General features: G+C 38.7%; 1 protein-coding gene across 1 annotated transcript in view; it reads right to left on the minus strand.

The window, feature by feature from the left end:
* Positions 1–13590, minus strand: part of LOC124804667 (leucine--tRNA ligase, cytoplasmic) — a 167947-nt gene that overhangs the window by 84864 nt on the left and 69493 nt on the right. Inside the window, exons 4-5 of the mRNA XM_047264908.1 lie at positions 12223–12384; positions 540–784 (exon numbers count right to left, since the gene is read on the minus strand). Coding sequence (XP_047120864.1) covers positions 540–784; positions 12223–12384 — 407 coding nt within the window. The remainder of the gene's footprint in view (positions 1–539; positions 785–12222; positions 12385–13590) is intronic.

A 13590-nucleotide genomic window follows, 5' to 3' on the forward strand; every position in this document is an offset into this window, starting at 1 on the left:
ACATAATAACTAAATTATCATCTCAGCTGGACATCTGAAAGAGCATTGCTATGTATTATAAGTACATCAAAAACAAATCAATGGCAAATAAATTGCTTTCTTGTATATTATCTTTGCTTCCTGTCCCCCCACATGCTTCTGAAAGGATGTTATGCCAGTTGTAGCATTACGTGGTTAATAGCAGTGGGGCAATACTATGTCTTTAGCAATTATTGTATAATTTATACAAAAAAATGGCAATTTTAGAACGGCCCCCTCTACCTTGCCCTTGCCCCCTGCATAAATTTCTGTAATACTCTAATTACTTACTATGTCAGCACAAGATAAGAATCTTAATTAACACCACAAAAAATTTGCTTTTTCATTCTTATAAACAGCTTGTCCTTTTTCTGATTTGTGTAAAGGAAGACTGTATCAGTGTGGTAAAATAGTTTGAGTGTAGGGTCATTAGCATCAAGCTTTATACACAAAATTAAATTTAATGTTCCAAAAAAGACACCAATTTGAACAATAATTCATGACACAAGTTTAATATTTACTTCAGCTTCTCAGGGTATGGCTCCTGAAGCTTCATCTTAACCACAGTGTATTCCATTGGACCAACCCCTTCTCCAGTGCTCCTGTCATGATCCATGCAAGGTTGCCGATCAAATGGAGAGTAGATTGTGTAACGCTTTCCAAACTTTACTTTATCAAGAGCATGAAGCCGTAGAAACTGCCATCGCACAAACTGGTCATAAAATGGGTTGGCATCTGTTGTGATAAATGAGCGTCGCCAATCAACCTGTAAATCACAAAGAGAATATCTGCTTACAAAAAGTAGATGAACATACATTTACTGGCAGCAGCGTGGTGGCCATATATGAAAGGCTGACCTTATATAATGAACTGTACCTTCAGAGAGAGACTAGGCATATTGTGGTAGTGGTGGTGGTCAAGGTGGAGGAGGTAAGGAAGAGGAGGGGTGAGGAGTTGAATGTGTCTGACAGTTGTATGCTGCATCTGTATCTTGGGCAGTGTCATTTCTTTTCAAGGTTATTAGTGTAGAGAGCTGCATTAAACCAGTCTTCAGACTGAAGACAATGACTACAATATACTTTAATTGTCCTCTACACGAGCAGGAACTGAGGGTCTTTGTTTTTTCATGAATGTAGGCAAATGATAAAGAATATAACTTAGTAAATATAAGCAGTAAGTAACCTGGGGATGTTTACTGAAAAAAAATTATCCTGGTCTTCTCGTATAAGTTACTTGGGAAACAAACTAAACAGACTTGCATTTGCAGTGACAAAATTCTCCTACACAAGTAATAGGGACACTAGGAAAATTGTTTACTACAGCTATTTCGAGTCTCTTGTACAATATAGAATAATCTTTCGAATATAATAGAGGGAAACATTCCACGTGGGAAAAATATATCTAAAAACAAAGAAGATGTGACTTATCAAACGAAAGCGCTGGCAGGTTGATAGACACACACACACACACACACACACACACACACACGCACACGCACAAAATTCTAGCTTTCGCAACCAATGGTTGCTTCATCAGGAAAGAGGGAAGAAGAGGGGAAAGACGAGAGGATGTGGGTTTTAAGGGGGAGGGTAAGGAGTCATTCCAATCCCGGGAGCGGAAAGACTTACCTTACCTTTTTTCCCCCTAAGGTAAGTCTTTCCGCTCCCGGGATTGGAATGACTCCTTACCCTCTCCCTTAAAACCCACATCCTTTCGTCTTTCCCTCTCCTTCCCTCTTTCCTGATGAAGCAACCATTGGTTGCGAAAGCTAGAATTTTGTGTGTGTTTGTGTGTGTGTGTGTGTGTGTGTGTGTGTGTGTGTGTGTGTGTGTGTCAACCTGCCAGCGCTTTCGTTTGGTAAGTCACATCTTCTTTGTTTTTAGATATATAGAATAATCTTTCATCGAAATGCAAATACTATAAATGTGTGTAATATTAAGCCTAGAGATTTATGCAGACCTTTATTCAGGGATCTAAAAATTTTAACTATTCCATGTATATATATTTCTGAATTGTTTATCTGTACCAACCCAAAATTAATTATGGAAAATCATTTCCAAAATATGTATTATACATGAAACAAAAATAATTTCATGTTACTATCTCACATACCAACACTCAGCTCTGACTCCTCAATACAAGGTTACTAAAATTCTTAATAAATTAAAAGTGAAAAAACATTCAGTATGGAACTAGGTTTACTGAAGATAAAATTACATACCATCCTACATCCTACTGTTGGTATTCACTCATGGAATTTTTAAATGAGTGATGAAGTTTTCTTTTTTAGAGTAATGAAATAACTTTGTACTAATTTTTGTAAATAAAGATTACCTTTAGATTTCTTTTGATGCATTTTATGTATCTCAGTTACATTATCTATAATGACATGTCTCTTATACTTTAAATCAATTATTTGTGTATGTGCATAATGAGAGAATAAAATTTTGATTCTGATACATGTAGGTGCTGAGCAAATTTTTCATTATGTTGTCCAAGTTTATCAGGGAGAGTAAAAAATACTGATTAGTGTTCAAGTAATTTAAGAATCTTCAAGCTCGTTGTATGGTAAATGGCATACCCGTGACGGTATCTTAGTTCCTATTTTAGCCCCATCATTGACGCTGCATGTCCATGAATCCATCTACACCGCCTGACAAAAGAGTGAAGGAGCCAGAAGAGATGGTCAGATGTCAATGTAATTTTGTACACACACACACACACACACACACACACACACAGTATTAGCAGTCATGTAAATGATTACAGTTGCAATTCTCTATGAGAGGTAGAACAGAATGGGTGTGAACAGCATCATATGCTGTATAGGACACTACACTAGTTATTCTTTTAGACTGATCTTGTTACGAATGGTCCTATTTGGAATCTAAGTATAGTGATGGTCTACCTACCACTGTTAAGTTCTACTTCAGCTGAGTGTGATACCATATGGCCACGTGATGATTTAAGCCTCACACACTTTCCAGCACTGAAATTCACTTTGTGTTAGTTCTGATTATGTCATTTGTAGTCCTGGAAATTTCCAGGGTCTGGAACTCTTGTAAACTATGGGTCATTTAGTGTGTGTTTCAGCACACTCAACAAAGTGCTAGTAAATGTAAGGGGATGAGGGGTTGCACACAGGCACAACAAAAAGACAGTTGTACATTTGAGCTCTTGGCCACAAGGCCTGCTTCTAAAGTAGAAACACACACACACACACACACACACACACACACACACACACACACACACACACACACAGAGAGAGAGAGAGAGAGAGAGAGAGAGAGAGAGAGAGAGAGAGAGAGAGAGAGAGAGAGAGAGAGAGACTGCTTTCCCATCAGGCACAGTTGCTACACATGGTCCGGCAACAGTGCCCCGACACAGTGGTCTTGTGTGTGTGTGTGTGTGTTTTCTATTTTAGCAGCCTTTTTGTTGAGCTCGTCCGCAACTCAACATCTTCATATGGTGATTAGCAGTCTGCGCTTTCCATAATATTGTCATTACTCCATCCTGAATTTTCCATTGTTCAGTAAATGAGTTTTGTAATCTTTATTGGGGACTACAAAACTTGTGCCAAAACTGGCCCAATTCAATTGGATAGCATGGCTCCCCCATAGACATGAAATTTTTTGAATAGTGACAACAGCAGCTTGATCAGTATCATGATTTGGTGAAAGATTTCACTAGCTCGGCTCACCCTGAAGCCGCAACCTCTGCAGACTATTTCAACTTTCCAGTCGTTTAACAATACATAGGACGACTTGAAAGTTTACCACAAAAGTGACAATTAGTGACTCATAACAGCAGCAGATTTTTTTTACCCTAATTTCTGTTTCCTCATGCTGAAATTGGCCCTGCAGTCAGGGCATTGCTGACAGAACATTTTTTTTTATAGTTTAATTGAACTTTTGCAGCACTGTATGTCAGACTCAGGAAGTTACACTTAATGGATCACAAATCTTCAAAGACTGAGAAGGAAGTGTAAATTTACATGTTCTTGTGGCCCACTACACACAGAAAGTTTAATCAGAGATGTAATTCATATTTCCCCTGATAGAGACATACGTGCACAGACTGTAGCAGTCAGATCAATTGATAGCAGAGGATTTGTGACTGACTTCTGCTTTTGTAATTTCTCAAGCTGCCCAGCAAACATTTTCACTGACTTTGAAGTGTTTACTATTGTCCTGGCAAGGACTAACAAAATGCTTCACAATTTCCGTCCAATCCTATTATGGTAAAAACGTCTCATTATTCAATGGTGGCCTGACAGCCCTGTTCTACTCCACCTCATGTGGATGAGGGATGTCACACAAGATGTTTTCGGTTTTTGCCTACTTATTCTGATTTGTTTGACTTTCCAGCCGCATTGAAACTGCCTTCATTATGATGCTGAATCCCAACAGTGTTTTCATAAGGGACACAGTGGAAGTATGCAGAGTCACATAGCTGTCTGGCCGCTGTCTTTCTACAATCCAGTTCAATAACATTACGGGAAGTCATGTTCAGTGGTTCCACAAAAAGTAGTGTTACACATGTAAATCAGGAATGTAACTTACATTCTTATTTGATGCAGGTACACATATCACTATGATCGATCAACCAAAATACTTTAGTTTTCACACTCTGCCTCTGAACACTTTCAATCCAAATTTTGAGCTTATGGGCATCATGAGGTTCATTGTTAAGCTAAATGAGCCTCTCTGGAAGTATAAACAAGTGGTCAGGACACTGCCTTTTCTTGTGGGTACCGATCAATCTCCAGAAATTATTTTTGGGCTTGATGGCTATTTGGCTTTGGTTTTCCAGCCTTCAGTGCCTTGTGAAGAAACTGAAACTTTATGTTACCAATCTGCACCATTATTTGAACCTGGTCTACAGACATCCTTGAATTTTCAGGCATATATTATTTAAAATCTTCTGCAATGATGTGTTTATAAAGTACCAGATTCTGATGATCTTCAGAATGAAGTGAAATAGGAATTAGACAGGTTGGAACAACAGCAAGTGCTTTTGCCTATATGTTTCAGTCAATGGTCTCTCCCTCAGTGGTCATAAATAAGCCTGGTGACACCCTAAGCACAAATGGTTACTTTAAAATTATTGTAAATGCCCAAGCAGAAATAGATTCATATCCTGTACCTCAGCACAATGAACTCTCTTTCCACATTAACTGGTTGCCATTTTTTTTCAAACACTGACCTGGTGAAGTCTTATTTCTAGCTTCTGCTGGCTGAAGAGTCGCAGAACATCTTTGTATTAAATACACCTTTAAGTCTTTACCAGTATAATAGGCTACTGTTTGGGGTGGCAAGTGCACCTGCAATTTTCCAATGGCTTTTAGAACAGCTGATAGCAGGTGTTCCCAAATGTAACTGTAATTTTTCTAAATGTTTACTGTTGCAACTTTGTCACTTACCTAGGATCATCCTTAGTAAAGAGGGGTTAGAGCTCACAGGACTACATCAAAACAATCAAAAACATGCCAGTTTCCAAATCTGTCAGCAGGTGTTTCAAACTTTGAAAACCTGCTCATAAGTCACGACTGGTTTTGGCAAGAGATGCATCTCAACATAGCATCAGGACCATTCTTTCCCTGATAGTTCTGAATAGCTGGTTGCATGTTTCCAAAATCCTAAACAAATATTATTTGGAAACGGAAGAGGAACTGCTGGCCGTCACTTCTGGAGTGAATCAGTTCCATATTTTCCTTCATGGAAGTAAGTTTCATATATTTTACAGTGACTTTGATAGGCCCAAGGCAAAACTGCCATAAAGAACATTGTACTCATTCAGTTATAAGTACTTCATACATTATTGAGTTTCCCATCAACATTCCATGACAGACTCTCTATAACTCCAGGCTTTAAACTTGATATGAAACTGTTTTCAGACTCCCAGGCTGAAGAGTCTTTGGAGAACTTCTCAGTAACATCTATGAATGATGCAGTAGCTTCCAGCAGGATCCTCTACTGAAGTGTGTTTTTCTGTGTGTCTGCGTAGGACAGATGGCCAAATTGTCAGCCTCAGTATCACTAGGCCTCAAGTTTTTTTGTATGATGCCACCGGCTCCAGATTTGCTAAGGTGTTCTGATCATGAAGCAGGAGACCAATTGTAAGGCACAGGTGTCTGTGGCTCTGTAGCTATGGTGCTGTGGCTCCTCCATTAATCTCACTGGGAGAGCAACGTGACACAGTTTACTTGCGGTTATGTGTATTGATTGCAAACGGACAATGACATCACACAAGTAGTGTGCTGTTGTTTGACCCATCAGGCACAGCAGCAGTCTTATTTCTCTTTTTCACATTCCACTCAGCCATGGGAACACCAGCATGTACAATTTAGTCAGACCATTCTTTGGAACTACATACCTCATCCATGTTTATTCTTTTTTCCATTTTCCATATGTCATCAGGTTGCAGCAGACAACAACAACGACAGCTTCTGCTGTTACTGCTGCTAATGAGCCACAGTTTACAGTGGTTGCCTTTTCATGATTCTTCTTATGCCCATGATGGCATTGGACAAATCACGAGTCCTGTGTTCAATCCTGCCTCCAACAGTTTGGCGGAACATTCTGTCCACAGCTTTATGACCCAAATGTCAAAGGCTACTGAAGGCAGCCACATCATAATCAGATCTCAATACTTTCATAGCTCCTTGCAAAGCAATGTCCACTAATGGCTGCAGTCTGGTAAAGCTGCTGCATGGACATCCCTATGGGATGCTGCTGGATCTATTACTACCACTGCCTGCTCCACTTGAAGAAGCAACAACTTTTTGTTTGGGCGCTCCAGTGTCAGTGCATACCTATGAGCTGACCCCCTGGTTGGGTTTGGGGAATCCCGGCAGTTGTCCCCACCATCTGAGGTGCTACTGCAGGAGTGATCGCCTCTGCACCATGACCTACAGCATCCTGCCAACGACAACAGGCATTCGGTCCTTCCATCACCTATGTGTGATCTTCCTTGCCAGTGAAGCCGACAGTGCTTCTGGTACTTCAACCTGAGCAGCCAAAACCACCTTATTCACTTCCTCTTTAGGGTCAGAACATCAATGTCCTGGAGGTGCCAACTGAGACCTGATCTGGTAAAGCACCCCTCGCTACACACCACTCAACACTGGTGTAATATTCTACAATATTTATTATTTTACTCATCAGTTTCTAGCTGTTACGACTTCATCAGATAAGAAATTAAGTGTGTCTGGCTGTGAAATATTTGTGGACTCGAAGATTTTAAGCTAGTGAACCTATAGAGTATCTCAGTTGGTTTCCATAGTTGCCAACTATTAATGTTTGATTTAGGATTAAACAAGAGGAATTATTTCAGTAAAAGTGGGATGTAAAAGTATTTAGCTTAGATTATATATGTGACAGATTCTTTAAAGAACTACATCACAAATTACCACAACTGTGCTGAGAAGTTCCGGTTACCTTGTCAAAAAAGCTAACTACAGCTATTTCAATTGCCCATTTAGTCTTACTCGTAATATTTTACCTGTTTGCAACATTGGCTTTGTTAAAGATAAGCTTATTTTGTTCAGTCAATTCTTTGAAACAAGCCACCAAGTTTACAACATATTATTCAATTCATCTTTATCCTTGGAACAATTGCTGTAATTCGTTATGTAGATCATTATTAAATGTGTCACATATTTTATCTTAGCTAAATAGCTGTACCTCTCATTTTAGTCATAAATCAAATATTAACACTGGTCACATTTCAGAACCAACTGTGACACCCTAGTTTAAAAACTTGGTTCGCACAAAAATTGCGCAACCACACATTCGTGCTAGGGTAACAGCCAAAAAACAGTTCATAAAATAATAAATATTGTAAAATATTACACTAGTGCCTTGTATTTTTTTCATTGTTCACAGAACACATCTGCTGGCATTCCCTCTATGCATTCATTTTTCTGTATGAGAAGTTCATCCTTTCTGTTAATGACACTCCTGATGTGTTAATGGAAGATGTGTTAATGGAAGATGCTAAATGCAGTTTCATTAGTATCCATGCCTTTGTCCAAGCTGTAAGTTTTGTTTTGCTGGCAGCTGTTTCAACTGTAACATCATTTTGTGGCTCTGTCTTTTGGACAACTTTAGCCTGTGAGAGGCTGAAGGTATGCACTGGAAATAAGGTGACTGGGAATGGATACTGTTTTAATCATACATGATGCATTTGGCAATTAGCTGTGCAAGTGGCACTTACCAGAAGCATTCAGATGCAGTCCATGCCATATGTAATGCAACCAAATGAGTAGCAATGTATCAGTCCCATCTATGAGTGAATGTCCCTTCCTGGGCAATTTCACAAACCCTGTATTAACTTGTTACAAAGAACACTTACAAAAAATCTAATTATCTGGTTAGTTCTGAGCTAACTCTGACATTCCCCTCCCATGACTACTACCCAGAACTAAGACTTTCTTGGTTGTCTTAAAACTTTATCTGCTAGACTTAGATCTCATCCTTCATCCTGAAACATCTGACTGCCTCTGCTGAACTACATGGGTTGTCTGAATGCTTTTGTCAGCCTCATAGGCATGAAAGCCACAGAGACAGCTAGATTGAAGCTATCGGACTTTCTTCTCCTCCTGGATCTTCTTGATGATTTAGAAGGCTTGATTGTAATCCAATTTTCTGGTCTAACCCTAAATGATGCTTGTAAAAGTACTAACTCTATGATGTAACATGTCAATTCTGTGGAGTAACATGTTTCACTTCTAACCACTTAGGGTAACGAAAGATGTTCGTAAACCTGGAAATGGGTAGAAATCATTAAGTGTGGAACATCTCACTGTGGTCGCTCTGGTTTGCCGTATGTGCAAGATTTGGTGCAAAAGGCATCAGTTCAGAACATTGACAAGGCGCAACAGTGAACATCTCCACTTGCTACGGAGGCCCACTTATGCTTTGCTGTCACTGCTTGGCAGTGCCTCAGAAGCCACGAAGCAAAAGGTGCATGTGATAATGTCAATACTAGACCAGTTCAAGATTATAGGTAGGAGTGGTTATTCTCTAATGTCAAATGAGTACAGCAGTACTGCAAGTTAATAGCATCTGTATCACCTGCAATTATAAGTGAAATTGTACAGTGGAAACATTGTGATTATACGAGGTGTGATTGGAAAGTTTTAAGAATGGGCTTGTAATTGTACAATGGTGGTACTTACATGCTACTGTGATGCATCTCCTTCAAAATAGTCCCCTTCTGACTGAACACACCAACTCCAACGATGTTTCCACTTTTGGAAACATTCCTGGAAATTTTTTCCTGAAGTGTGTTAAGGACCCTCTCTGTATTTACCTGGATGTCTTCAATCGAGTCAAATCGCTTCCCTTTCAGTGAAAATTTCAGTTTAAGAAACATTTACAAGTCCACAGGGGCCAAATCAGGGGAATGTCGTGGTTGTGGAAGCACAGGAATTTTGAATTTGGTCAAAAATTCAATGATGGAGAAGGCACAATGAGCCGGAGCATTGTCATGGTGTAGCACCCAACTCCTGTCTTTCCACAATGCAGGCCTTTTCTTCCGCACCTTTTCGCGCAAACGCTCAAGGACACATTGTAGTATTCCTGGCTAATTGTCTGATCTCCAGGGGTAAATTATGATGCACAATACAGGTAGAACGGAAAAAAATCACCAACATTGTCTTCACCTTCGGCCGACTTTGCCGTCCTTCTTTCCGGTAGTGGTGATCCTGGAGTCTTCCACTGCAAAGACTGCACTTTGGTTTCAGGATCATATCCACATACCCATGATTCGTCACCTGTAATTACCCTATTCAAGAAATAAGGCTCATTTTTAGTCCTATTAATCAGTTCCTGGCACACTTCAAGTTGGTATTGTCTCTGTTCACTTGACAACACTTTTGGAATGAATTTTGCGGACACTCGATGGATGTTAGATCTTCAGTTGAAATTGACTGAACTGCAAAGAAACTTAAATTAAGCTCATCAGTAATCTGCTTGATTTTAAGTCTACGATCAGAGCACACTAAGTCATGAACTTTCACAACATTTTCACTTGTTTTTGAAGTGGAAGGATGGCTGGACCATGGTCCATCTTCAAATGATTGGTTGGTCGGTTGTTTGGGGGAAGAGACCAAACAGCTAGATTATCGGTCTCATAGGATTAGGGAAGGATGGGGAAGGAAGTCAGCCTTCGAAGGAACCATCCTGGTATTTGCCTGGAGTGATTTAGGGAAATCACGGAAAACCTAAATCAGGATGGCCGGACGCGGGATTGAACAGTCATCCTTCCGAATGAGAGTCCGGTGTGCTAACCACTGCACCACCTCACTCGGTTTCAAATGCTTCATGGCCATTTTTAAATCTGTTGAATCAAACAAGAACATGTGAATGGCTCATACAATTATCTCCAAAAGCTGTTTTTAATAGTTTGCAAGTCTCAGAAGTTGATTTCCTGGTTTTAAAAGAAAATTTCACACAAACTCGTTGCTACGTTTTTACGTCCATTTTCACGCAGACAAAATTCAGCAACAAGCCTAACAGACCCACACTCAACCAGCTGCCACAATGAACTGAATAAAGGAAACACAGTTTCCTGTCAGAGGGCGTTCAAGGACACGGCAATGACTCACTCTCCACCCTCCGTGTACCTGTCTGTCAAACCGGTAAGCAGTAGTGGATCCATTCTTAAAACTTTCCAATCACAACTCATGATACAGAAGTGTTATTAAAAAACTGATTAAGTCATTTTAGTAGTTTGAATAGATTGGGGGGCTCTTTTAGCATCCACACACCACAAAAATCACACGTCACAGTCTAGTGGCACTGCATAGCAGGTCCACTACAGCATATAACTTCAAGAATGGAGATCACATGATACTTTTAAGGTAAAAGTTGGCACACACATTGTGTAGCAGGAGTGATAACCACTCCATCTATTGATGCGACCATTAAAAGTAAATATTTTGTGTAATGAAATTTTCTTACAACAGAAAATGAAAATTATTTACTAGAGATCATGTTTATATGATTTGTTATAGTAGTATTTGTTATTAAGTGTCAATTAATGGAGATTGTACGATAGACACAAATGACTACCTCGCAAATAGATGCTGCTTTAGTTCACAGTCATTACACAATTGAGATAAATCTTAATAACATATCAGTTAGATTATATTCAACTAATGCTTTAGTAAACACTTAAGCTATACTAAACTAGCACTTTCAATAATGTACTGATAATTTTGCAAGACCTAAAATTTAGCATTGCTACAGTAGATTATTGAATTTTATTTCCCCACTAACATGTGTTATCTATTGGGTACATGAAATGATTACATGGCATCAGTGGCTAGGAGACCTCATCTGGGGTACTTTGGCTGCCTGGTGGAAGTCTGACGCCACTTTGGCAACTTACATGCCGGTGAAGGTGAGATAAAATGATTAGGATAATACAAACACCCACTCATGGAGCAAAGAAAGTCTCAGACCCAGCCAAGAATCTAATCCACGATCCCGCGATCTAGAGGCAACAATGCTGATCACTGGACCATGTGCTGCGGACTATTAAGTACAGATATGTTAATATTGGTACAGTTATAAATGCACTTAAATTAAATGTCTTTGAAACTGTAAACAGCAGTATCTCCACTTTCAATTTAGATGATCTGAGCATTTATTTAATAATCATGTGCTCCTCATGTACAACAATTGCCTCAGGTTTCTCCTATCTCATTTATAACTGAGAATAAAGAAGACAGATTTCTTATCTATCAGTTTATAGCAGTGATTGGTCACACACGCACACACGCACACTCACTCACTCACTCACTCACTCACTCACTCACTCTCTCACTCAACAGTTACATCGCTTGAATTCACTCACTCAAGATACACTTTTTACTTTTTAGTTACTTTTGCAGTGAAATAATTAAATAATTATTGGATACAAGCACAGGTCAGTACTACAACAAGAAGAAGAATTCCTTTTTTTCAGCATACAAAGTAAGCCACTCTTCAATTTTGTTTTTACTGTTTCAAAGTTATAATGGTAACTATGGATATGTATAAATAAAATTAACTCAAAGACAATAATAGCAGCCACTAACAGGAATGCAAAAATTACCCAGAGCATAAACTGTGTGTGATGTAATTATATTTAAATTATATGTGATTGAAGATTACAATATCATTTAATTAAGAAATCATAAAAAGCACTTACATGGAGGCCAATAGTTTTCAAGTCAACAACAGCTAGTGGTGGAAAGTAATCAAGCCAGTATAGCGGATCAGCAAATTTCTTAATTTCCTCATCATCAAGTCCCAGACTCTGCATAATTTGCCACTGATACTTTGCAGCACCTGCTTTTGCAGTGGCTTTGCTCTGAAATAGGCAGACAGTGTAACAAATTACTTATTTGAAGATATGGGTTTCCTTCTCTCTCTCTCTCTCTCTCTCTCTCTCTCTCTCTCTCTCTCTCTCTCTCTCTCACACACACACACACACACACACTGTGGCAGTAGTAATATCTGAACAGATGATGATATGCAGAGGATCAAGAAAGATAAGGAGGAGGATGAAGAGCAGTTAGGATGGCCAATTGGTGGCCTTGGAAGGATGACCACTTATTTGAGGGGATGTGGCTAGCACTACAGATACAATTAAAACAAAGGATGGGTGGAGGAGGTGAACAAAGAAGAAGGGTTAGGAAGAAAAAAATGAGATGAAAGAGAAAATAAATAATATAAAAACTTATAGTAATAAATACATCAAAAACTTGAACATATAATTACAGTAAGAAATTTAATATACACAAATAAGTGTATTAAATGAAGAAAGAAATGAAGAGAGAAGGTAGAGGAAATTTATTTTCTTCTTTTGTCTCTATGCATTTAGAAAGACATGAGTATTTTCAAGTAGTGCTCACCCAGTATAAAAATGCGGGATGAAATATTATTTCTTCCTCATTCTATTCACTTTTACAAAGAAACTCGCTTTATAAAAGCAACACACCAACAGTTGAAATAGAAAAAACAAAAAGGACAAAGTTTACATGAATCACAGACAGATGCTGTATATGCTTTTCCCTAGCATCTTAGGGTAAGTTACCACGTGACAGGGGTGGTACCCTATAATAGAAAATATGTATTGTCCAATTTTGAGTGAGAGCCATCTAATATGGAAACTCCAAAAAAATGGGATTTATGATAGAGAGGGAGAGAGAGAGAGAGAGAGAGAGAGAGAGAGAGAGAGAGAGAGAGAGAGAGAGAGAGAAAACTGGCAAAAAAGTCCTTTCGGTGGTTTAGGAGAAACCATTTTATTTTTGGTGTTTCTGAAGCTCTTACGGTATTATGATCAGTTTGGTGAACAACACTTTGTTAACAGAATCAGATACTGTGCTTTTCTAATTTATGTACAAATGAAAAGGAAGTCATCAGCAAACATTCTTTCTAATTTGATTAATTTTGTAATATATTTGAAGTGGGTTTATGCTCTACACATTTTACATTAATCAGACAGAATGTTATCTGAAACTCCATTCTGCCATGGAGGCAATATTTAGCAGATATAAAAAACTCAAATAAATTT

The sequence above is a fragment of the Schistocerca piceifrons genome, chromosome 7 (assembly GCF_021461385.2).
Source record: "Schistocerca piceifrons isolate TAMUIC-IGC-003096 chromosome 7, iqSchPice1.1, whole genome shotgun sequence".
Classification (NCBI taxonomy): domain Eukaryota; kingdom Metazoa; phylum Arthropoda; class Insecta; order Orthoptera; family Acrididae; genus Schistocerca; species Schistocerca piceifrons.